Source organism: Chiloscyllium plagiosum, chromosome 40 (genome assembly GCF_004010195.1).
Source record: "Chiloscyllium plagiosum isolate BGI_BamShark_2017 chromosome 40, ASM401019v2, whole genome shotgun sequence".
Taxonomy (NCBI): Eukaryota; Metazoa; Chordata; class Chondrichthyes; order Orectolobiformes; family Hemiscylliidae; genus Chiloscyllium; species Chiloscyllium plagiosum.
Genome location: NC_057749.1, coordinates 15,426,470 through 15,451,733, shown reverse-complemented (window position 1 = coordinate 15,451,733; position 25,264 = coordinate 15,426,470). Strand labels below are relative to the sequence as shown.

At 44.2% G+C, this 25,264-nt stretch overlaps 1 protein-coding gene across 1 annotated transcript in view; it reads left to right on the top strand.

The window, feature by feature from the left end:
* Positions 1–14,472: 14,472 nt before the first annotated feature.
* ttc23 (tetratricopeptide repeat domain 23) overlaps positions 14,473–25,264 on the top strand; it is a 70,812-nt gene continuing 60,020 nt past the window's right edge. The window contains exons 1-3 of the mRNA XM_043680424.1: positions 14,473–14,721; positions 17,326–17,503; positions 22,288–22,411. Of these exons, the coding sequence (XP_043536359.1) occupies positions 14,633–14,721; positions 17,326–17,503; positions 22,288–22,411 (391 nt within the window). The 5' untranslated portion in view covers positions 14,473–14,632. The remainder of the gene's footprint in view (positions 14,722–17,325; positions 17,504–22,287; positions 22,412–25,264) is intronic.

The window sequence follows — 25,264 nt, the reverse complement described above, 5'->3', positions numbered from 1 at the left end:
TATCATATTGCTGGTGCTTTATAAATGCATTCAATATGCAACGCCCCATTTGACTATCCCCTACATTTTAATAAATTAGTTACATTTTTGTTCATGGCAGGAGAAATTAAACATGGTTCATTCTGGGCCAGCAACAAGCAGTGTCAAATTACAAACATTTCATCTCTGGAACTGATCTCAAGTTCAACTCAAAGATTATGCTTGAAAGGAATGTTGGTAGTGCCAGCCAGCCTTAGTGTGGGCAGTTTTTCAAAAAGATTGTTCATAGGATATGGCTATTACTGGCTGGGCCAACATTTATTGCCCATCCCGAATTGTCAACAGGGTAATTGAGAGTCAACCACACTGTATTGTGGGTCCGGAAACATGTAAACCAGAAAAGGACATCAAAAGGGCAATAGTGAACAAGATGGACTTTTACACCAATTGACAGTGGTTAACTGATTACCATTAAGCCAGCTCTTTATTGAGTATAAATGCTGCCATGGTGGGATCTGAACCCACACCTTCAGAACATTAACCTGGGGCTCTGAGTTGCTGGTCCAGTGACATTATCACAACACAGTCACTATCCCATTGATGTAAATTCCTGTATTATGAAGGTTGTGGAAGGTTTTGGCACTTAGTGGATGTAGCAGGCATTGTACACGCAAATCTAACTGACCCGAAACCTGGGACTGAGTGGACACATTTGCAGTGACAAAAGTCACAGCTAAACTCTGGGAGCTGGATGCATCCAAAGAATATGACTCTTCGTGCCCCAGAGCTAAAACTATTGATTGAATCTCTGATCAGCATTTAATGTTGGTTCCTTTCACACTTCAGAGATTTTCTGGTTGAGGGGGTAATGTCTCTGCCTCTTGAAACCCCAGGTTCAAGTCCCACTCCAAGACTGAATTGGCCAAGGAAGGTTTGTTCATTATGTGACCAGATTGATTGTCAACCCATAAATTCTTCCAATACAGGCAATAAGAACAGCAGAATTCCTGGTCAGACTCATCATGGAAAATAATATAGAAACCTCTACCTTAATTAGCCATAACTCTAGGCTACCACATGCACTTAAAATAAATATGTTGTCACAACAACTCAAACTTCCTGAGAGGTTTATAACACAATCTTATCTATATAGTAGGTAGTCTTTAAAGTTATATTCAGCTCTTGCCTTTCTCAATTACAAAATTATTTTGGAAAATACATCAGCTTTAAAAGCCAATCCAATATTTGAATGTTGTGTCCATTTCCATTTTATCAATTCTGTTATCATTATTATTACTTATTTAAACTTTTCTCTCTTGTGCTATTGAAATTCTAAATATTCAATCCGACATGGGCTTTCTCTCCCTCACGTCCTCATTGTACTCTCTTCTAGTCAAATACAGAAAATCAGAAATATTAGCTACACACTTGTTCGTAAATGAACAGATTGGAACTAAAGTAAAAGCATTTAGTTGAAAAGGTATAGAGTTATTGAAGAATAAATTCACAATTAAATAGAATTTAAATAAGTACAGAACTTCCATAATCGACATTGGTGGGAAGGTGTGACATTCCCTCTGCTATTGGTGAAGTGTATGTGAATTGTAGCTGGAACAGAAATTCTTCCAAATAATTTAATATTTAAGGCACCCTATTGCAGTCAGACAATGATATATGTGAATTTATGGGTGGTGTGATGGTCCTTTCTCCTGATTTCTGCTGTTTGCTCTGGAGATCTTCAAATAATTGTCAAAGGAAACCAAGAGGTTGAGTTTAATTTACGTAAGCTGTTCTTCAATACCTTGCTTTTCATGTACAAGTGTATATTTATAGGATGGCCACCTGTAGTGGAGTACCAGTCCTCAGTGTGACAGGAAGAGACTGTCCACTTGTCAGCTTCCAGTCTGAGACAGCTTGTATGAGGGTAATGGGGAGAGGCAATAGCACAATTCTATTGTCAACCTGATTGCATAAATTTGAACTATATTTGCTAAGTGTGTAAGTAAGCAGAGATGGCATAAGATTCTGAAGACCTTCATTAAATCCTCTGAAAACAGGCAGGCTTTTTTTTTAGCTGTGTATGAAATAATATGATGACATGAAGGAAAATCTCAAATCACAATTGACAGTTGATGGCTTGAGAGAGGAATGGAACATTACATGACTCAAAAAAGCGAAGAACTGTAGATGCTGGAAATTAGAAACATAAACAGATTTTACTGGAAAAACTCAGCAGGTCTGTAAAAAGAAAGCAGAATTAACATTTTGGGTCCAGTGACCGTTCCTCAGAAGTGACAATAAACTTGGAGAACAGTTATTCCCTTTAAAGTAAAGCGCTGATGACACAGTATGTTCAGAAAATGAAAGATAATAATGATGCAAATAATTCCCTCAATTCCATTCCGATTTCTATTAAACATTAGCTGCACAGAACCAAGCTTGCAGAGCTCAGCAATTATAATCATTTAACTTCACAGATCAGTAAGCATGCCAATTCATGCAATGGGATTTGTAGAGCTGTGGTCTGGTTATTTTATCTCACTGACTTCTTTCCTTTTGTTGTCTCTGCTTTGTTAATTTGACATGACATGCTTTATAAGGCTAACTGTCACAGTTTTAACCTTAAGAATTTCATAGCAGAGTACGACGGTAGCATCAATGTTCAGCAGCTAAAGCAGCGTTGAGAATACCTTATATTGGAAGTAATAAGATCTCTATTCATCTCAGTGATTCGGTGATTCCCTGAAGATTTTGAACTCGGGGATTTTAGCTACAATGCTTCCAGTTGCAGTGAGATGGTTACTTGTGATTTATTAGGAATTATTTTCTGGGAATAATTTCCTGTTCTCTCTCCCTTCCCCTCTGCATATTTGGAGTTATTTAGCTTGACTAATCTCTTGTGGACTCCACAGTCTCTAAGCAGTGCCTCTTTAAGCTAAAGGGGATTTTTGCAATGGAACATGATGAGTGATGGTGGAAAACTTTCAATGGTCCTTTCTCCTGATTTCTGCCTTCTGCTCTGGAGATCCTCAAAGAATTATCAAAGGATGCCAAGGAGTTGGTATAATTTCTATAGGCTATTCTTCATGTATATATACATATCTACAGGATGACCACCTATAGTGAAGTGCCACAGAGGTCACAATAGTTTAAAATATACCCTAATGACTTGTAAGAAGTAATTGTATGCACCATGGCCAAGTTTGCCAATGACAAAAATAGGTGGGAAGACACATGCTGAGGATGATGCAGAGGGATATAGACAAACAGCAGATTATATTAGACTTGGCACCGCATAATGTGAAGGATTAATTAATAACGTGAGTAAATATACCCCTAGGTAGCAGCAAGCACAATAGGATTGAATTTTATATCCAATTGTGAGGAAGAAGGTAGGGGCTAGGATAAGTTTTTTAAACTGAAATAAGAGCAACGTTGTGGGCAGAAAGCTGAGCTGGCTGAAACAAACTGCATATCAGGTTGGGTGTTAGATCAACAGTGGCAGACATTTAAGGGGATAATTTCAGAATAGTCAAAATAAGTCTATTCCTAGCACATAGAAAAATTCTAATGAGAGGATCCACAATCCATGGATAACTGAAAAAGTTAGGGAAAGCATCATACTTAAGGAATAAGTACAGAACCATGCAGTGATGATTGGCATGTCAGTTGATTGGTCAGGTCAGAGTTTTGGGGGCTGAGCTCCTATCCGTATGGTCCCCAGAGCTCACTACCTTTGGAACTTTTCTGACCTCCTTCACTCAATACCACCAGGAATGAAGACTAAGTTGTTTTTAAATCCTCATGCTTACTGCCAATCAGTGGCTACACCACAATATTTGTCTTATAATGTTCAGAATGAAGCACTGAGTCCGTTTAAAAATGACAAAATTTGATTGAACTGTTACATTTTTATCCCCATTAGGAGTTCCCCATCATGTTTTTTGAAATGCCTACTGAACTTTGTGTACTCATTCATCTGGCTTATGACCAGACTAAGGAGGTATGAAAATGACAGTTAATATATTGAGTTTTCAGTCCTTAATGACCTTAATTAGATTCTAGCAGTTTCAGGTCATATCTCATTGTGACCATGGACTAATTTGTAGTCAAACTGTTCCTTAGTATATTCTGAATTGATTGGAGCCCTAATACTGTCTTGATTTAACTTGACAGTACCCTTGAACAATTTCTCCAGTTATCACATTAGGATAACACCATGGGCGGCATGGTGGCACAGTGGTTAGCACTGCTGCCTCACAGCGCCAGAGACCCGGGTTCAATTCCTGCCTCAGGCGACTGATTGTGTGGAGTTTGTACATTCTCTGGTTTCCTCCCACAGTCCAAAAATTACCCGCTAAATTACCCGTAGTGTTAGTAGAAGGGGTAAATGTAGGGGAATGGGTCTGGGTGGATTGCGCTTCGGTGGGTCGATGTGGACTTGTTGGGCCAAAGGGCCTGTTTCCACACTGTAAGTAATCAAATCTAGGACCAAGAGAGCTGTGTTAAATTAGCATAAAACAAAACAAACTGGACAGGCACCCACCACAAACAGGCCATTCAGTCCAACAGATCCATGCTTCATGCCAGCCACCTCTTCAGTCTTCTCAAATAAAACTGGAAAGTGCTGTAGAAACTCGGCTCTGCCAGCATTTGTGGAGGGAGAAACAAACTCAATTTCAATTTGACTCCCCTTCGGAATTGGAACAGTTTCCAACAATTACCAACATTCTCCCCAAAACATAGAATATAGGAGAAGGAGTAGGCCATTCAGCCCTTCAAGCCTGCTCTGTTGTTTAATATGATCATGGCTAATCATCCAACTCAGTACATGGTTCCCGCTGTCTTTCCATATCCTTTGATCCCTCTAGAAGAATTATATCTTTATCTTCCTTGAAATTCTTCAATGTTTTGATCTGAACAGTTTCCTGTGGCAGAGAATTCCAAAGGCTCACAACTCTCTGGGTTAAAACTCCCTTATCTCTGTCCTTCCCCTCTTCCTTAGACTGTGGTTGCTGGTTCTGGACTGTCAGATTATTGAGAACACCTTTTCTGCATCTACCCTGTCTATTCTAACATGTGGTATGGAGTACTGAGTCCTTTTAAATGAAGAAATGTCATTAAACTATAAGCTGAACTACTTTAAGAACTTTTCATTGTCTACAAGGCACACGTCAGGAGTGTGATCGAATATTCCCCATTTGCCTGGAGGGGGCAGCTCTAACAACACTCAAGAAGCTCGACACCCTCCAGGACAAAGCAGCCGCTTGATTGGTACCACATCCACAAGCATCCACTCCCTCCACCACCGACGTTCAGTAGCTGCAGTGTGTACCATCTACGAGATACAATGCAGAAATTTACCCAACATCCTTAGACAACACCTTCCAGTTAAACCCATGGCTGCTACCATCTAGAAGGTCAAGGGCAGCAGGTAAGTGGGAACACCACGACCTTCAAGTTCCCCTCTGAGCTTATCACTATCCTAATTTGGAAATATATCACTGTTCCTTCAGCGTCACTGGGTCAAAATCCTGGAATTCCCTCCCTGAGGGCATTTTGGGTCTATCTACAGCACATGCACTGCAGTGGTTCAAGAAGGCAGCTCACCCCCACCTTCTCAAGGGAGCAAGGACAGACAATAAATGCTGGACCGGCCAGCGATGCCCACCTCCCATGAATGACCAAGAAAAACTTTACATCTTTCATGAAGGCTGTGGAAAGCACCATCAAAAATTGCTTAAAGGCTGTCAGTAAGCTTGTATTTTTCTTATTAGAATTGATAAGCTTGATTTGCAATCACATTTGCTTTAGATCTGGAACAAATTCTGACAAATTTCAACTGGGCTGCACGAGTGACACTTTTGCCCTCTTCAATCCACCAATTCTGATGTGTGAACACAGCCATCAAGTTCTTTATTGACTTTTGAATTTCAGATATATTTATCTTTTGCAGATTTAATAAAAAAAAAGGCTTTGCCTGTCAATTTTCGTCGCTTGTGGAGAGAATTGTGCACAGCATTGTGTGAAGCCGTCAATTGCTGTACCTCAGATTGAGTGAAAGAGATGCAGAAAGTCATATCTTATTTTCATTTGGAATTGTGTTTGAAATTGCCTTTCTCTTTGTTCCACTTCCATCCTAAGTTCTGGGTCTCAACCTGTATTACCCTTCTGTACGAGTCCTGAGAACATGTGTTAAGTGTGAATCACCTCCGATCCAGATTCCTACCAACTGCCATAATATTCAGGACTGTGAGTCCTCACACTGGTTACTCAGCAACTAAACTCCCCGATCTCAGCGCAGACGGGGTGTCAAGTTTCAGCCTTTCCTACTTTGGCTTTATCATAACTGGTGCAAGAGCAACTCATCAAACCTTCTTCAACAGCATATTCCAAATCCCTATCTCTTCCACTGAGAAATATAAGAAAAATGGGAATGTCACCTCACACCAGCCTGACTTGGCAATATATCACCGTTCCTTCACTGTCATTGGGTCAAAATCCTGGAACTCCCTCCCTAACAGTGCCATGGGTGTAACTACACCCCAAAGACTGCGGCACGTCATGAAGGTACCTCGCCACCACCTTCTCGAGGGGCATTTAGGGATGGGCAATAAATGCTGGCTCAGTCAGTGATGCCCACATCCTATAGGACAATTTCCAGCAGATCTAAACATCCCGTCAATGAGAATGTTCAGTTGCAAGGTAAGACTGGAGAATCTGGAACTGTTCAGCTAATATAAGATTAGGAGGTGATTTGTTGGAGGTGTGTAAAATTAGAAAGGGTCTGGACACAGCAAATCAGAGGATCCCAAACCCTGTGACCTCATTTTGAGGCTTGGAAATTGTTGTAAACTCTAAGAACTGTGAGTGCAGGGCCTGTTCCAGGAGCAGGACCGCTGATATATCTCTCTGTCAATGTCCCACAGCGATCATTGCTGGCTCAGACCTTGCAAACTGTTTGTGGTCCCAAACAAAACTTTGGGGTGCCCTGGAGTAGATAGCGAGAGAGAGAGAGACAACATGAGGAACCGGGGGGGGGGGGGGGGGGGGGGGGGGGACAGATATAAGGTAATTGTCAAAAAAAGCAATGATACAAGGAGAAACCTTTTCTTGCATAAAGTGACTGGGATCAGGAATGTGATGCCTGTATAGTTCCACTGAGGCTTTCAAAAGTGAATTGGCTAACCAATAGGAAAGAAATAAAGTCTCCAGGCAAAAGGAGGGGAAGAGTGAAACTAACTGACTCAATCTCATAGACGGCCATCAGAGATACCATTTGATTGATTAATTGTTGTCACATGTACCTAAGAACAGTGAAAAGTTTAGTTTTGCGGACAGTACAAGCAAATCACAACATACAAGGACATGCAGATTATCAGGTGTTTAGACAGAGTGAGGCATACAGGGTTATGGCTGCACAGGAGGGGCACAAAAGCAACATTAGATTTGAAATTGGAGAGACCCACTCAGCAAATAACAGTGGGAAGAAGCTGTTCTTGAACCTGTTGGTAAAATGGGCTGAATGGCCTCCTCCTAAACTCTAACCATTCTATAAAATCACCACCATCCTGCTGAAAGTCTTGGTCACCAAGGTGAAGTAATGAAGGTGACAGAAAGCACCAGATCTAATTTAATAAAGAGTAGGATTGATTTAAGTGTTATAAAGGAGCGCTCTGTCTCACAATGTAAACAAGTTTAATCATAAAGTTGAAGAAAAGTAAAAGTAAAATAGAAAACATTCTGTGATTTTTTTGCAAACTGTGACATACAAAATAAACTACAAAATATGTTGGTTCAGTCCTCAGTAGGCCAATTATTCCACAGGCTGGGGATTTGCCTGTGGAAAAAGTAGGGAAAAAGAACATATTTTTAATTAATGCATCAAATGCTTCCACTAATGTTAATAAGTTATAATTTCTGGACAACTCAAGAGCGCAGTAATAGGCCATCAACAAAATACCATCTTCAAGACAATTAACTACCAGACATGTTATTACCGTCAGCACAAAGTTCAATTAGTTCCTCAAATCCATGATAGAACAAGGCTGAAACTTCCTCTTTTAACAAAAAGCCTTCACCTTTTGTGCTACCCAACCCAAACATTATTCAGTGGGTTTCTTGTTAACGTTTTCACGTCTGAAGTGTTTATTGAAACACATTTTTCCAAATCATTCCGGGTCACGAATTGGTCTCCTCTCTCACTTGCTTTTTTAATTCATTCATGGACACGGATGTTGCTGGCTGGACCAACATATCCTGCCCATCCCTAGTTGCCCCTTGGGAAGGTGGGATGAGCTGCCTTCTTGAACTGCAACAGTCCATGCGCTGCAAGTGGACCCACAATGCCCTGAGGGAGGAAATGCCAAGACTTTGACCCAGTGACACTGAAGGAACGGCGATATATTTCCAAGACAGGATGGTGAGCGGCTTGGAGGGGAACTTGGAGGGGGTGGTGTTCCCATGTATCTGCTGCTCTTGTCCTTTCTGATGTGGGTTTGGAAGGCGCTGTCTGAGGAGCTGTGGTGAATTTGGACCCTGCAGTTACATAGTTGATCAGAATGAGAGGACAATGTATTCTAGAGCCATGTTCACTCTAGTCTGACCCTTGTAAAGTTGGTTGGTCTAACTGATTGAAAAGAGCACATTCTGAGCTCAGCTCATGGCTGATTCCTCTCAGGTTTATTCAGAGTTTGTTGAAAGAGTTTACCCTTGGTATTTACCTGCATGGTCATTGAGGCTTACGAAGGCCCAGGGTCTGCAGTGATCGAGAGGCACTGATTGGTTCCCTGTTTATATCATAAAAACAAAAAGTGCTGGAGAAACAGAGTAGGTTCGGCCGCTCCTATGGAGAGAGAAATAGGCTTGAGGTTTCAAGTTCAACATAACTTTTCTTTAGAAATGGAGAGAGAGAGAAGTGATGGATTTCACAGAATCCCTCCAGTATTGAAGCAGGCCATTCAGCCCATCGAGTCCACACTAATGTTCCAAAGAGCATCCCGTCCAGATACCTCCCCCCCCGCCCGCAACCCTGCATTTCCCATGGCTAATCCACCTAACCTGCACATCCCTGGACACTATGTGCAATTTAAGCTTGCCCAGTCCACTTGCACGTCTTTAGACTGTGGGAGGAAACCGGAGCACCCGGAGGAAACCCACACAGACACGGGGAGAATGTGCAAGCTCCACACAGACAGTCACCCGAGGCTGGAATCGAACCCAGGATCCTGGTACTGTGAGGCAGAAGTGCTAGCCACTGTGCTGCCATATACTGCAGCAAAGGGTGAGGGAGAGAAAATGAACAAAAGAGAAAGTCGGGGAAGGTTAGAAACTGAGGGAGATAAGAGATCCTGGATGCCATAGAATAAAAGACAAAGGAATGACATAACAAAACCAGAAATTGTTGAAGAAACCCAACAGGTCTGGCAGTATCTGTGGAGAGAGAAACAGAGTTAATGCTTTGGTGCACCTTCACTGGACTTGAAACATTAACTTTGCTTTCTCTCCATAGATACTGCCAGACCTGCTGAGTTTCTCCAGCAATTTCTGTTTTTGTTTCATTTTAGCATCCACTGAACTTTGTTTCATTTTAGGGCAAATGTTACAGAGAAGGAATTTGGCTCAGGTGTTAATGGCAGAATATGAAACCATTTCTGTGCTAATCAGATTCACTGAGAATCCTGAACAGTCCCACTCTTTATCAATGACCAATACTTGAAATATGAGCAACAGAAGAGGAGGAGATATATAATACTTTGAGGTTGTGTGACTTCCCTTGATCCACTTTCAGCTATTGAATCAAATTTCAGACAGTGACATTGCCAATATGGATGGTAATTCCACGGTATAAGTATTCTTTATAAATTCTGTAAAATCTTTTCATAAAATATCCAAGCAGAAAAGATTGTTCTGAGCTCTCAATGTGTTAAGGCAAAGCAGCCATGGCAACAGTTTCAGTGCTGCCTTTATACTCTGGATAACCGTGATCCGTAAATTCTGCTACTCCCAACAATGCTTTTCTTTTGTTCTGAAGAAGGGTAATGGACCTGAAATGTTAACTCTGCTTTCTCTCCAAGATAGTGCCAGACCTGCTGTGTTTTTCCAGCAACTTTTTTTTATTTATGTCCTTACCAATGTGAGCAATGAAGATTTGGAAGACTGCCACATTTTGTTCATTTTGGGCAAAGAAATCACGCACAGCACAGTCAGATGTAAATTAAAGCTCTCTCAACACTTTATACCATTGAGATAAAAACAATGACTGCAGATGCTGGAAACCAGATTCTGGATTAGAGTGGTGCTGGAAAAGCTGGAAAAGGAGATAGGCAGGTAGGACAAGTCCGGACAAGTCATGGGGACAGTGCTGAGCTGGAAGTTTGGAACTAGGGTGAGGTGGGGGAAGGGGAAATGAGGAAACTGTTGAAGTCCACATTGATGCCCTGGGGTTGAAGTGTTCCAAGGACGAAGATGAGGCGTTCTTCCTCCAGGCGTCTGGTGGTGAGGGAGCGGCGGTGAAGGAGGCCCAGGACCTCCATGTTCTCGGCAGAGTGGGAGGGGGAGTTGAAATGTTGGGCCACAGGGCGGTGTGGTTTGTACCATTTGTTTTGTGGGTTGTGGTCTTGCTGGCTGGGCCCACAGTTGTTGTCCAATCCCCAGAGAATGTGTTGGTGAGCTGCTTTCTTGAATCACTGCAGTCCGTGTAGTGTAGGCCCACCCACAGTGCTTGCGATTTTTCAGAAGATTTGTAGCTCAGGTTGGGGTTCTGGATGTAAGCTTGCTTGCTGAGCTGGGAGGTTCATTTTCAGACGTTTCACCACCGTACTAGGTAACATCTTCAGTGAGCCTTAGGTGAAGCACTGGTGTTATGTCCCGCTTTCTGTTCATGTGTCTTGGTTTCTTAAGGTGGGTGATATCATTTCCATCTACCATCCTCTGAGAAAAAGAACAGGAAATGATATCACCCACCTTAAGAAACCAAGACGTACAATTCTCTGTACCTGCTAGCTCACGGTCTTCCTATCCACCTGCTGCCTTTGTCCTACTTAATGGTAGAGGAGGCAGGTTTGAAAGGTGTTGTAGGAGAAGCCTTGATGAGTTGCTGCAGACACATTGCTGCCACTGTGCATCAGTAATAAATGAAGTGAATGTTGAAGGTGGTGCATGAGGTATCAATCAAACAGGACGTCTTAGCGAGTTTCTTGAGTGTTGTTGATGCTGCAGTCACCCAGGTGTATTTGATCCCACTCCCGACTTGTGCTTTGTGCTTGGTGGAAAGGTTTTGGGGAGTCAGGAGGTGAGTTACTCACTGCACAATTCACAGCGGCTGTAGCTGGTACACGCCTTGGTGATGGAGGGAATGATCCAAGATAGGCTAGCAGGGCTGGGCAGGATAAATCAGCCCCTAGGATGGGGATTACTGGAGAGGGTAGTAAGTGGAAGCACCACAGTGGCTCAGTGGTTAGCACTGCTGCCTCACAGTGCCAGGGTCCTGGGTTTAATTCCACCCTCAGGCAGCTGTCTCTGCAGAGTTTGCACACTTTCCCCGTGGAGAAAGTGAGGATTGCTGATGGTCGACTCTTCTGCTCCTCAGATGCTGCTGTGCTTTTCCAGCTCCACACCTTTCAACCCACGTTCTCCTTGTGTCTGTATGGGCTTTCCCCAGGTGCTCTGGCTTCCTTCCACACTCCAAAGATTGCAAGTTAGGTGCATTAGACATGGTAATTGCAGGGCTACAGGGATAGGTAGGGGAGTGGGTCTAGGTGGGATGCTCTTCCGAGAGTTGGTGTTGACTCAATGGGTCAAATGGCCAAGTTCCACACTGTAGGGATTCTAAATGAAGGGACCCTGATCAATTCCTTCAAGCTGGCCAACATGTCATGATGCATTTGCCACTTTGCTACAGTTCAGAGGGGCAATCAGCCAGAATGTTTCTTGCAATGTCTGTCTTGTAAGCCCTGCTGGAAAATGTCTGAGTTTGAATGCAGTTCAATTTTCTGATCTGCAATATTTATAAAAGATTCTCAGGAACAGTTAGCGCTCCGTATTCTCTCATTTGTGAAGCAATACTACCCTCATGTGGTCACAGGAGGATACTGCATGTAAATTGCAATATGACTGACCCTAATGTCAGGCACTAGATTTTCATAATAAAATTGTGGAATTTCTGAAAGATAAAAGACCATTGTCAATCAAATTCACCTTCTTACATCCTGGTGGTCACACAGTACAAATATAATTGATGTGGTTTTCTAGTCACAGTGATTAATCTCCATCAATAAGTCTGCAACACACCCAGAGATGAGGTGGAGATAACCTCCAGTGATGGAGACCATTAAGAACCATAAACCCCAAAACCACTCATTCCCCTGAGGGAAGTGCCAATCACTATTTTTGTAAATCTCCTCTGTGTAATATATTGGAAATATGTGCAAGGAACAGAGATTTTAAAAGTTTCTGCAGGGAAAAATAATGCTTAACCCTCACTAAAAATAAATGTCCTGGTCATTATCATTTTGGCTGTTTGTTGAATCTTGCTCTGTACAATATGACTGCTGCATTGACGACATTGGACAGTGAGTATACCTCAAGGACAGTGGGGTGGTGGTAATAATCCAAAGGCCCCCAAACACAAATTCAAATTCTACCATGGCACCTTATCTGTTTAAATTCAATAAATTCACTTAACTAAAAATAAATTTGGAATTGAAAGTGTTTGAAACTTTCACTGATTGTTGCAAACACTCATTGGGTTTTCCAATGCCCTGTAGAGAAGGAAACCTGTCATCCTTACTTGATCGAGCCTACTTGGAGTTCCAGACCAAAAGTAATGACTCAGCAGAATTAACCCAGTTTGTTCTTTACCACCATTAGAATTATAGTCATACAGCATGGAAACAGACTTCTTGATCCAACTCGTCCTTGCTGACCAGACATCCCAACTTGACCCAGTCCCATCTGCCTTCTTAACTATGCTGTCTACTTGTGATAAAAATTTCAAAGAATCATGTATCTGAACCCTTGGCTTAGCAATCCTGTGGGTAACTCACTTCCTGGCTCCCCAAAGCCTGTACACAACCTAAAAGACACAAGTCAAGAGTGTAATGGAATACTCCCCAGCTGCCTGGATGGGCACAACTCCAACAACACTCAAGAAACTTGACAGTATCCAAGACAAAGCTGCCTCCTTGATTAGCACTAAATTCATCATCTACAACAAACAGCCCCTGCAGCACAAAGAATGGTAGCAGTCTGTACCATCTACAAGATGCACTGCAGCAACTCAAAGCAATCTTCCAAACTCATGACAACTATGACCTAAAAGGACAGAGCAGCAGATATTTGGGAACACCACCACCTGTAAGTTCCCCTCCCAGCCACTCACCATTGAAACTATATTGCCGTTCCTTCCCTGTTGCTGGTTCAGAATCCTGGAACTCCCTCCCTACAGGCACTGTGGGAGCCCCTTTAATCCAAGGACTGTAGTGATTCAAGAAGCCACCACCTTATGCAGTGGCAATTAGGTACGGGCAATAAATGCAGGCCCACCAGCAATGCCAACATCGCATGAATGAATAAAAAAACAAGAGGGCCATGTTTAGATTATTAGATTACTTACAGTGTGGAAACAGGCCCTTCGGCCCAACAAGTCCACACCGACCCGCCGAAGCGCAACCCACCCATATCCCTACATTTACCCCTTACCTAACTCTTCGGACAATTTAGCATGGCCAATTCACCTGACCTGCACATCTTTGGACTGTGGGAGGAAACCGGAGCACCCGGAGGAAACCCACGCAGACACGGGGAGAACGTGCAAACTCCACACAGTCAGTCGCCTGAGGCGGGAATTGAACCCGGGTCTCCGGCGCTGTGAGGCAGCAGTGCTAACCACTGTGCCACCATGCCGCCCATCAATACCTCAAGGAGGGGTGGCACGGTGGCTCAGTGGTTAGCACTGCTACCTCACAGCACCAGGTTCCCAGATTCAATTCCAGCCTTGGTTGACTGTTTGGAGTTTGCACATTCGCCCCGTGTCTGCGTGGGTTTTCTCCGGGTGCTCCAGTTTCCTCCCACAGTCTAAAGATGTGTAGGTCAGGTGAATTGGCCATGCTAAATTGCAGTAGTATTCGGTGCATTAGTCAGAGGGAAATGGGTCTGGGTGGGTTACTCTTCGGAGGGTCAGTGTGGACTGGTTGGGCCGAAGGGCCTGTTTCCACACTGTAGGGGATCTAATAACATTCTACTATCCTCGTATTTTAGATGTTTTCGTTCCCTGAAAGGTTGTGGTCTCCACCTGCCACTGTCCTTCCAAACCCACCTGAGGTAATGGTTTTCACTGGGTCTTACCTGGAGGCAGGTAAATCCCACCCTCTCCCTGCGCTGATTGGCTGGTTGTGAGGAGAGTCCCCGCCCCTCTTTGCTCTGATTGGCCGGTTTCCTGCCATGATTGACAGCATCTTGCCGGTTGCTTGGAAACCGGGGCCTAGCGCGTTGCTCTGCACAAATGAAGCCTGAATGGATTGTTGTTGAAGTGTTTTAGTGTGATTTTCTGCAAATATCTTTTGTTTACAGCTCAGCCTGACATTTAATATAAAAATGAATCACGTATAAACAACAATAAGTTCAGGAGAGTGTGGCATTTTCTGTTTAAATTATGAATAGTACTCTGTCAGATCAAGACCCAGAAGAGGATTTAGACAGTGAAGATTCTTCAAGAATATTTTCAGCAGGAGAGGAAACACAGTGAGTTGGAGTTAACATCTGATTTTTTATTTAAATCTTGTGGCAGCTTGCCTATTTAAAGCCAATGTAATTCCTCCTTTAATTTTATTTCTTCTTGTACTTTTCAGAATATTTGTTCAGCAATGAAATATATTCGGTTCATTGCTGAGTTTTTCCTTAAAAACTGGTAGTGTTTCTGTATGTATTTGTTTATATTAAATGTTGCTGCTTTGCATTTATGCTGTTTAAGGTAACAGATACCATATTCTTACCATATTTAGGGTTGCTCTCTCATAAGAGAGAGATCCCGGTGGTGTTTTTTTTTAGCATGTCTAATTTATTTAGGGGACAAATAATTACAGTTGGTGATCCATGGATAAATTAGAATTTCAAGGAGCTTTCAATTTTTTTTCCCTATATTATTTTGCCCAGTGCGAGTACTAGCTGTAGTTATGCCCTGAACTTTCCTCATTCTGTGCTTATGTTCCTTTTGTTGCTTCCTAGAAACCTTTCTCTCCATCAGACCATGCTTTGCCAGCCTGTGTTTAGGTTCACTCTTCTTCATGTAATCTAAGGAATTGTGGACCATGGCAAAAACTGTTGTTTTACCGCCACCAAATTGTTTCCTGACACCAAAAAATCAGGCATGATATCTGCAATTATTTTGGATGCTTTTTTTTTGCGAGTTTTTCCCTAATTTCTGTCCGAGAAGCTGTGAGTTTGCCAGGGTGGAGATCGTGGACAATCATTTGCTTACATTGAAGGGAGCGATTTGTCATGAACCCCTGGCTCTGATGGTCACAGTGTTGTTTATCTTGGCTGGCGCTCCTCAGGCAAGCGGGAGAGGTTGAGAAGGAGAGTCCTTTATGATAACCTTTGTGTGGGGCGTGAACCTACACTATTGTTGGTTGAGTGCGTAATAAATAATGACCAGGACTATTCCCTTGCCCTTTTTGAAATAGTAGTGTTAGATATTTTACATCCACCTCAGACAGCAAATGAGCCTCAACAGGTATTTAATGTCGTACCAATAAAGTGGCATCTCTGACAGAGCAGCACTTCCCTGTTACTGCATTCCAATATCAACTGAGATTTTACATTTGAATTATTTGAGTGAGGTATAATCACCAACCTTTTGACGCAAAAAGGTACACCAGTCATTCAAATCTCTCAGTGACGACTTGTGATTACAAATCATTAATTATAATTACAAGAGATACTTTTTAAAAATTATTTTAAAAATCTTTTTAAAAAAAGCAATATCTTGGTGATCTGGTGCTACTTAATTAATTATTTGAATGCCAAGTAGACCCAATTCTCACGTATGAGACAGAAGGTTGTATGGTAAGGTTCCTCAGTACAGTTTTCAGTGCATAATCGAGATTAAGTGCATTGTTGGGGGAAAGCTTCATTGCCAGAGGAATATTTGAATTCCGTTTTTATGTCCAGTGTTCAAGATACCATGGTTTGATATAATGAGCTGGTGAGTTCTCTCTGTTTTCTGAATAAGCAGCTGGACTGGACTAGACTAGACTGGACTGGACTGGATTGGACTGGATTTTCTAGTCGTCGTTGTGTGTTTTATCTTGTATACTCTGGGCCTACATGCCATTGTACTGTTGTGCAATAAGCTCACTCAAGTGGATGCAAAAGATCCTAAGGTATTGTTTCAAAAACAGAAAGAGAGCTCTTACCATCATCTCAAATATTTATAGCAGCGCTACAGGAGCATGCTGTGTGCCAATTACACCCGTGTTTCCCATGTTACAGCAGTGATTCTATCTCAGGATAATGCCTTAGCAGTTAAGTGCTTCTGAGCCTGTGAATTTAAGATTTTTTATTCACTCATGGCACTTGCGCAACCATGGCTGGGTCAACATTTATTGCTCATCCCTAGTTACCCTGTGAGAAGGTAATGCTGAGTTGCCTTTTCGAACTGCTGCAGTCTATGTTTGCCCCACAACTCCCTTAGAGAGGGAAATCCAGGATTTTGACCCAGCAACAGTGAAGGAACGACGATGTATTTCTAAGTCAGGATGGTGAGTGGCTCAGAGGTGGTATTCCCATGTATCTCCTGCCCTTGTCCTTCCAGATAGAAGTGGTCATGGGTTTGGAAGATGCTGCTAAATTGCTGTAGTGCATCTTGTAGATAGTACATACTGCTGCTGCTGAGTATCAGTGTTGGAGGGATTAGTTGCTTGTGGATATAGTACCAATCAAACAGGCTGCTTAGTCCTGGATGTTGAGTGTTGTTGGAGCTACACCCATCCAGGCAAGTGGGGAGTATTCAATCACACTCCTGACTTGTAGACGGTGGACAGGCTTTGGGGAGTCAGGAGGTGAATTACTCACTGCAATATTCCTAGCCTCTTACCTGCTTGTGCAGCTGTTATTTTTATGTGGCAAGTCCAGTTGAGTTTCTGGTCAATGGTAACCCCCAGGACATTGATAGTTTTGGTTAATAACCCTTACCTTTCCTTTAAGAGAGTAAAACCAATAATGATGTGGGGCATAATTTGGCTATGCAGTTGTGAACAATGATTTTACAGAATACTGTGTCTTGACAGGAAAATCTTGTACAATAATGTAATCTTGTAATTTTACTTGACGTTCTCCTCATTCCAGGTTGTGTGACACTGGCAGAAGTTCAGAAGGAGCTATCACACCCAACACCCCTAACGAAAGATCGCGATTCGGGCGGAGATACAGAAATGGCTCAAATGAAGCAGCAATTATGATTCCACCAGAAGAAAAGCTAGTGCAGTCGGAGCAGAGAGCAAGAATACATGCTGCAAGTCAAGAGGTGAAGTGAAAATTGACTAACTTACCCACTATCGTGAAACAAGCACTGGAGCAGGTGCAAAAACAAAGTCTCCAAGCCTGACACTCAAACCCAAAGCTTAAAATTATCAGAAATGTACAAGTTAGACCTCAGATTCTGGATGACACTAAGGAAGATTGTGAACACATTGGAGAGAATGCAGAAACATTTTACCAGAATGGTTCCAACGATGGGAAATCTCAGTTGTGAGGATAAATTAGAGAGTTGGGAATGTTTTCGTTGGAGGTGAAAGGGGTATGGAGAGATTTGACAGAAGCTTTCAAAATCATGAGCGGTCTGGATAGAGTAAATAGGCAGAAAATGTTGTAGCCCATAAGAGGATCAAGAACCAAAGGGTACAGATTTAAAAAGTTTTACAAAAGAAAGAAATACCAGATGAGAAATAACTTTTTCCACACAGAGTTATCTGGAATGCACCAGCTGGACATGAGGTGGAGACGGGTTCAATTAAGGCATTTCAGAGAGCATTGTTACTACTCAAATAATCACCCAACATACAGCATTAGCAGGGAAGGCAGGGAGATCCCTCTTGTGGTACAGTGGTTGTGTTCTTACCCCTGGACAGGGAGGTCTGAGTTCAAGTCCAGAGCTGGGCAGTAACATTTCTGAACAGGAAACTAGGTTAACTTTTTTTAAATTAAAATTTTATAAGGAAAGGCGGGAGTTTGGCAATTGGTCAGAATGCTCAGAGACTAGTACTGACATGATGGGCTGAATGGTGTCCTGCTCTGTGATTCTGTGGAAAATATGAACAGGCTGTAGCTGGAGGGGAAATGTGATGGAGGTGATTAAAATTAAGAGTGCGATGGATAGGGTAGTCAGAGAGAAAACACTCCCGCATTTTGTGGGGCAGATCAAACCTAGAGTCCATAGATATAGGTTAATCACTAATTGATTCAAGAAGGGATTCAGAAGAAGATCTTTTTTCCCCCCAGAGAGTGGTGAGAATGCGGAACTCATTAACATAAACTGTCGAGTCATACAGCACGGAAACAGACCCTTCGGTCCAACCAGTCAATGCTGACTGTAATTCCAAACTAAACTCGTCCCACCTACCTGCACTTGGCCCATATCCCTCCAAACATTTTTTATTCATACTTGGCCCATATCCCTCCAAACATTTTTTATTCATGTACTTATCGAAATGCCTTTTAAACTTTGCTTTTGCACCTGCATCCACCATATCCTCTGGAAGTTCATTCCACACACGATCCTCTCTCTGTGGAAAACAAATTGCCCCTCATGTAATTTTATTGAAGTCTTTCTCAACTCGTCCCACCTACCTGCACTTGGCCCATATCCCTCCAAACATTTTTTATTCATGTACTTATCGAAATGCCTTTTAAACTTTGTTTTTGCACCTGCATCCACCATGTCCTCTGGAAGTTCATTCCACACACGATCCACTCTCTGTGGAAAACAAGTTGCCCCTCATGTAATTTTATTGAAGTCTTTCTCCTCTCACCTTAAAATAGTGTTGCTGAGGCGCGGTGGTATAGATGCATTTAAGGGGAAGCTGGATAAATACATGCAGGGGAAAGGAATAGAAGGTTATGCTGAGAGAGTGAAGTAGAGATTTGGAGGAGGCAGGTGTGAAGAATAAAGAGCAGTTGGAATGGACATCAGTTTCTGTGCTGTAAATAGAAATGCAATGTCTATTTTTTGTTCACCAGCTTTCTACTCCTAGCTTCTGGGACACTTTGTTAAGATGTGGCCTCACAATTTCCAACTCCACTGTCCAAGTGACCGCTCTTTTAATGTGGGGCCCAACAGAGAGTGTAGGTGGCTATTGAATGAGTAGGAAAGAATTCTGGTTGAATTTAAACATACCACCGTTTGTCCTAACGATTAGAATTGCTACTAATTCAACTGTGCATTGTTGCTTTGCATAGAGATGGAAGAGATCTTTGGGTAAGAAATCTCGTGGCCATCAACCCCTTCCATTGACTCGGACTGACAAAGTGGCATGGCCTGATTAGATGGGTGAATGGGCCGAGGATTGGCAGATGGAGTTTAATTTAGATAAATGTGAGGTATTGCATTTTGATAAGGCAAACCTGGGCAGAACTTATACGGTGAATGATAAGGGACTTGGGAGTATTGCTGAACAAAAGAGACTTAGCGTGTGGTGTGTAGATCTTTGAAAGTGGTAGACACGGTGGTGAAGGAGGAACTTGGTGTGCTTGCCTTCATTGATCAGAACATTGAGTATAAGCGTTGAGATGTCATCTCGATGTCTAGCTGTAAAGGATATTGGTGAGACCCTTTCTGGCATATTGCATATAATTCTGGTTGCCCTTCTATAGGAAGTATGCTGTTAAACCTGAGAGGGTTCAGAAAAGATTATAAGGATGTTGCTGGGACTGAGGGGGGTGGGGTTTGAGTTATAGGGAGAGACTGAATACGCTGAGGCTATTTTCCCTGGAGTTTCGGAGGCTGAGAGGTGACCTTGTAGAGGCTTATAACATCATGAGGGGCAAGGATAGAATGAACAGCCGAAGTCATTTTCCCGGGGTAGGGGAGTCCAAAGCTAGAGGGCATAGGTTTAACATGAGAGGGGGAAGATTTAAAAAGGACCCAAGGGGCAATGCATTCACACAGAGGGTGGTGTGTGTATATAATGAGTTGCCTGAGGAAGTGATGGAGGTGGGTACAATATTACAACATTTAAAAGGCATCTAGATGTGTATATGATTAGGAAGTGTTCAGACAGATATGGGCCAAATTCTGGCAAATGGGACTAGGCTTATTTACGATATCTAGTCGGCATGAACGGGTTGGACTGAAAGGTCTGTTTCCATGATGTACATCTCTATGACTCTATGATATTTAACCCTCAAATTTGCTTGTTTAAAACTGGTGTTGCATTGAGAGATGGCTATGCCCAAATTAACTGAGATATTTCCTACATTGCAACGGTGAATGCACTTTGTAAAAATAATTAATTGATTGTAAACGTCAAACCTTTCTTTACTGGGCTCTGTATGCAGGTTGTGTGCTGTACTGGCTGACTGTGTCTGCAATGCTGCAGTCTCTGCGGGCCCCTGCAGTGCTGCAGTCTCTGTAGGCCCCTGTGATGCTGCAGTCTCTGCGGGCCCCTGCAGTGCTGCAGTCTCTGTAGGTCCCTGTGATGCTGCCGTCTCTGCGGGCTCCTACGACGCTGCAGTCTCTGCGGCTCCTCTGGTGCTGCAGTCTCTGCGGGCTCCTGCGACACTGCAGTCTCTGTGGGTCCCTGCGACGCTGTAGTCTCAGTGGGCCCCTGCGACGCTGCAGTCTATGCGGGCCCCTGCAACGCTGCAGTCTCTGCGGGCTTCTGTGATGCTGCAGTCTCTGCGGGCTCCTGCGACGCTGCAGTCTCTACGGGCCCCTGCAATGCTGCAGTCTCTGTGGGCTCCTGCAATGCTGCAGTCTCTCTGGGCTCCTCTGGTGCTGCAGTCTCTGTGTGCCCCTGCAATGCTGCAGTCTCTGCGGGCTCCTGTGACGCTGCAGTCTCTGCGGGCTCCTGTGACGCTGCAGTCTCTGCGGGCTCCTATGACGCTGCAGTCTCTGCGGGCTCCTATGACGCTGCAGTCTCTGCAGGCTCCTCTGGTGCTGCAGTCTCTGTGGGCCCCTGCAGCGCTGCAGTCTTTGCAAGCTCCTGCAGCGCTGCTGTCTCTGCGGGCCCCTGCGACGCTGCAGTCTCTGTGGGCCCCTGTGACGCTGCAGTCTCTGCGGGCCCCTGCGACGCTGCAGTCTCTGCGGGCTCCTATGACGCTGCAGTCTCTGCGGGCTCCTCTGGTGCTGCAGTCTCTGTGGGCCCCTGCGACGCTGTAGTCTCGGTGGGCTCCTGCGACGCTGCAGTCTATGCGGGCTCCTGCAACGCTGCAGTCTCTGCGGGCTTCTGTGATGCTGCAGTCTCTACGGGCCCCTGCAATGCTGCAGTCTCTGTGGGCTCCTCTGGTGCTGCAGACTCTGTGTGCCCCTGCAATGCTGCAGTCTCTGCGGGCTCCTGTGACGCTGCAGTCTCTGCGGGCTCCTATGACGCTGCAGTCTCTGTGGGCCCCTGTGACGCTGCAGTCTCTGCGGGCCCCTGCGGCGCTGCAGTCTCTGTGGGCCCCTGTGATGCTGCAGTCTCTGCGGGTCCCTGCGACGCTGCAGTCTTTGCGAGCTCCTGCAGTGCTGCAGTCTCTGTGGGCCCCTGCGGCGCTGCAGTCTCTGTGGGCCCCTGCGGCGCTTCAGTCTCTGCGGGCCCCTGCGACGCTGCAGTCTCTGCGGGCCTCTGCGACGCTGCAGTCTCTGCGGACCCCTGCGACGCTGCAGTCTCTGCGGGCCCCTGCGACGCTGCAGTCTTTGCGAGCTCCTACGACACTGCAGTCTCTGCGGGCCCCTGCGATGCTGCAGTCTCTGCGGGCCCCTGCGACGGTGCAGTCTCTGCGGGCCCCTGCAGCGCTGCAGTCTCTGCGGGCCCCTGCGACACTGCAGTCTCTGTGGGCCCCTGCAATGCTGCAGTCTCTGTGGGCCCCTGCGATGCTGCAGTCTCTGCGGGCCCCTGCGACGCTGCAGTTTCTGCGGGCCCCTGCGACGCTGCAGTCTCTGCGGGCCCCTGCAATGCTGCAGTCAATACAGACGTAGCTGAGAGTCTCCTCTTTGAAATTTTTAAGGAATGTTATGTCATTGAACATCTCAACTGGGCAACCATGTTGGTTTCTCTTTTAGCATTTTCTCTTTGTTCTTACCTTGAGTTTGTGATTTCTGTCCCACTGTAGGATGCTCCTGCGATGCAGGAACTCATACGCTGCGTGGCCCTGGCCAGGATCAGTTTTGGGGACCTGCACTGGAAGGTGGCCAGGGCACATGTTAACCTAGCAGAAGGTTACCTGCAGATCAAAGGTAGGTGAAGCACCAAGGACTAGAATATGTGCTGTTGTCTGGAATTCCTGTACTGTATCACTAAAAATATGGACAAAGGAAGGTCTTGCATGTGTTTTGTAAGCTTAGGACGTCCAGTAGTAATGTTTGAAGGATCAGGGACAGGCACTGGGTGGAATCTTCAGAAATTTAGTTCTGAAGAAGGGTCTGTGGACCCAAAGCGTTAACTCTGATTTCTCTCCACAGGCACTGCCAGAGCTGCTGAGCTTTTCCAGCAGTTGCTGTTTTTGATTCTGATCTCACAGTTTTCTCTGTACTCTCATACTTGAGTACGCGTGACAATAAAATCTAAGACTTCCAGCATCCGCTTTCGATTTTTTACTGGGCAGAATCTTCTGCGGAAAGGCAACTTAATTGGACAGTTTGGAGAAGCATTTTGTGCTCTAATAAATCCGTGTGAAAGCACTTCTTTAACTTCCCCTCTGTTATTCTCCTGCTGCAGCTCAGCCTGTTCGCATTTTATTGATATACTGTAATCCATCTCCAGTTAAAAATCTTTTCATAATGTTTATCCTCCTTTAGCCTTGCTTCTTTCTCGATATTTCAAGTTGCTAATCCTAAATATAACATAGAGCACAGAGCAGAGAGAGAAGCCATAAAACCCAAACACATGTCGCATATGAGCCCCTCAAACCCAGCATCATTGTTCAATGCCCTGTCTTAATGAGCTTCCTACGTGCACGGTAGCCAAATAACATTGTTACAAGTAGCGTTGTAATCAGTGACCAACTGAGGTTTGGGTACAATTTAAACCTTATTTCCTTGCTTTAACCTTCCACTAAGAATATGCAACAAGAACTGGCTAAGCTAATGATGCCCACGTCCCACTGTCTGAGTAGAAAGGCCCAGGGTTAATCACTTGGCCCTGCTACCGATTTCAGGCCAAATATTGTGCACTCAAGGGCTCATTATCTCGGCTGCAATTGTTCTCAGCTCCAGTTGAGGGGCTCTTGTCGGGCAGTGGTAGTGTCCCTACCTCTGCATCAGGACGACCCGAGTTCAAGTCCCAGCTGCCCTGGGGTATAATAACAGGTTGGTTGGGGAATCTATTTATCTTGAGCTCGAGGCAAAATGATAAGCAATACCCAGCGAGGTCATAGGGTGATACAACAGGGCGAGGAACACAAGGTTACAGCTGCAACGAACGTGCACAAAAAGCAAGATCTACTGAGAGGGACCTTGTCTTTTGTGAGGGCAGTGTGAAACAGGCTGAAATACTCAAACAGATTGATGTTCAGAAGGAGGATGTGTTGGAAATTTTGAAAAACATGTGAATAGATAAGTACCCTGGGCCAGGCAGGATATACCCAAGGTTGTTACAGGAAGCGAGGGAAGAGATTGCTGTGCCCTTAGTGATGATGTTTGTGTCCTCACTGTCCACTAGAGTAGTACCAGATGTTTAGAGGGCAGAAAATGTTATTCCCTTGTTCAAGAAAGGGAGTAGGGATAAACCTGGGAATTGCAGACCAGTCAGTCTTATGTCGGTAGTGGACAAATTATTGGAGAGGATTCTCAAAGACAGGATTTATGGTTATTTGGAAAACCATAGTTTGATTAGAGATAGTCAGCATGGCTTTGTGAGGGGTAGGCCATGCCTCAGAAACCTTATTGAATTCTTTTGAGGATGTGACAAAACACATTGATGAAGGTAGAGCAATCGATGTGGTGTATATGGATTTTAGCAAGGCATTTGGTAAGGTTCCCAATGGTAGGCTTAATCAGAAAGTAAGGAGGTATGGGATACAGGGAAATTTGACTGCCTGGATACTGAATTGGCTGGCCCATAGAAGACTGATGGTGGTAGTAGATGGAAAGTATTCAGCCTGGAGATCGGTGACCAGTAGTGTTTTGCAAGGATCTGTCTGGGACCTCTGCTCTTTGTGATTTTTATAAATGACTTGGATGAAGAAGTGGAAGGGTGTGTTAGTAAGTTTGCTGATGACATGAAGGTTGGTGGAGTTGAGGATAGTGTGGAGGGCAGTTGTAGATTGCAACGGGACATTGACAGGATGCAGAACCGGGCTGAAGTGGCAGATGGAGTTCAACCTGGAAAAGTGTGAAGTGGTTCATTTTGGAAGGTGGAATTTGAATGCAGATTACAGGGTTAAAGGCAGGATTCTTGGCAGTGTTTAAGAAGAGAGGGACCTTGGGGTCCATGTACGTAGATCCCTCAAAGTTGCCACCCAAGTTGATAGGGTTGCTAAGATGGCATACGGTGTATTGGCTTTCATTAGCAGGGGGATTGAGTTTAAGAACCACAAGGTCATACTCAGCTCTCTAAAGCCCTGGTTAGACCACACTTGGAATATTGTGTTCACTTCTGGTCGCCTCATTATATGAAGGATGTGGAAACTTTAGAGAGGGTGCAGAGGAGACTTAGCAGAATGCTGCCTGGATTGGAGGGCATGTCTTATGGAGCGAAGAAGGATGAAAAGTGACATGATAGAGGTGTACAAGATGATGAGAGGCATTGATAGAGTGGACAGCCAGAGACTTTTCCCATGGTGGAAATGGCTATCGCAAAGGGGCACAATTTTAAGGTGATTGGAGGAAGGTTTAGCAGAGATGTCAGAGGTAGGTTTTTTAACACAGAGAGTGGTGGGTGTGTAGAATGCACTGCCAGCAGCGGTAGTAGAGTCAGATACATTAGGGACATTTAAACGACTCTTGGATAGACACATGGATGATAGTAAAACAAAAGGTATTTAGGTTAGTTTGATCTTAGAGTAGGATGAAAGGTCAGCACAACATTGAGGGCTGAAGGCCCTGTACTGTTCTATGTTCTGTGTAGATTAGATTTTATATTTGAGAGGT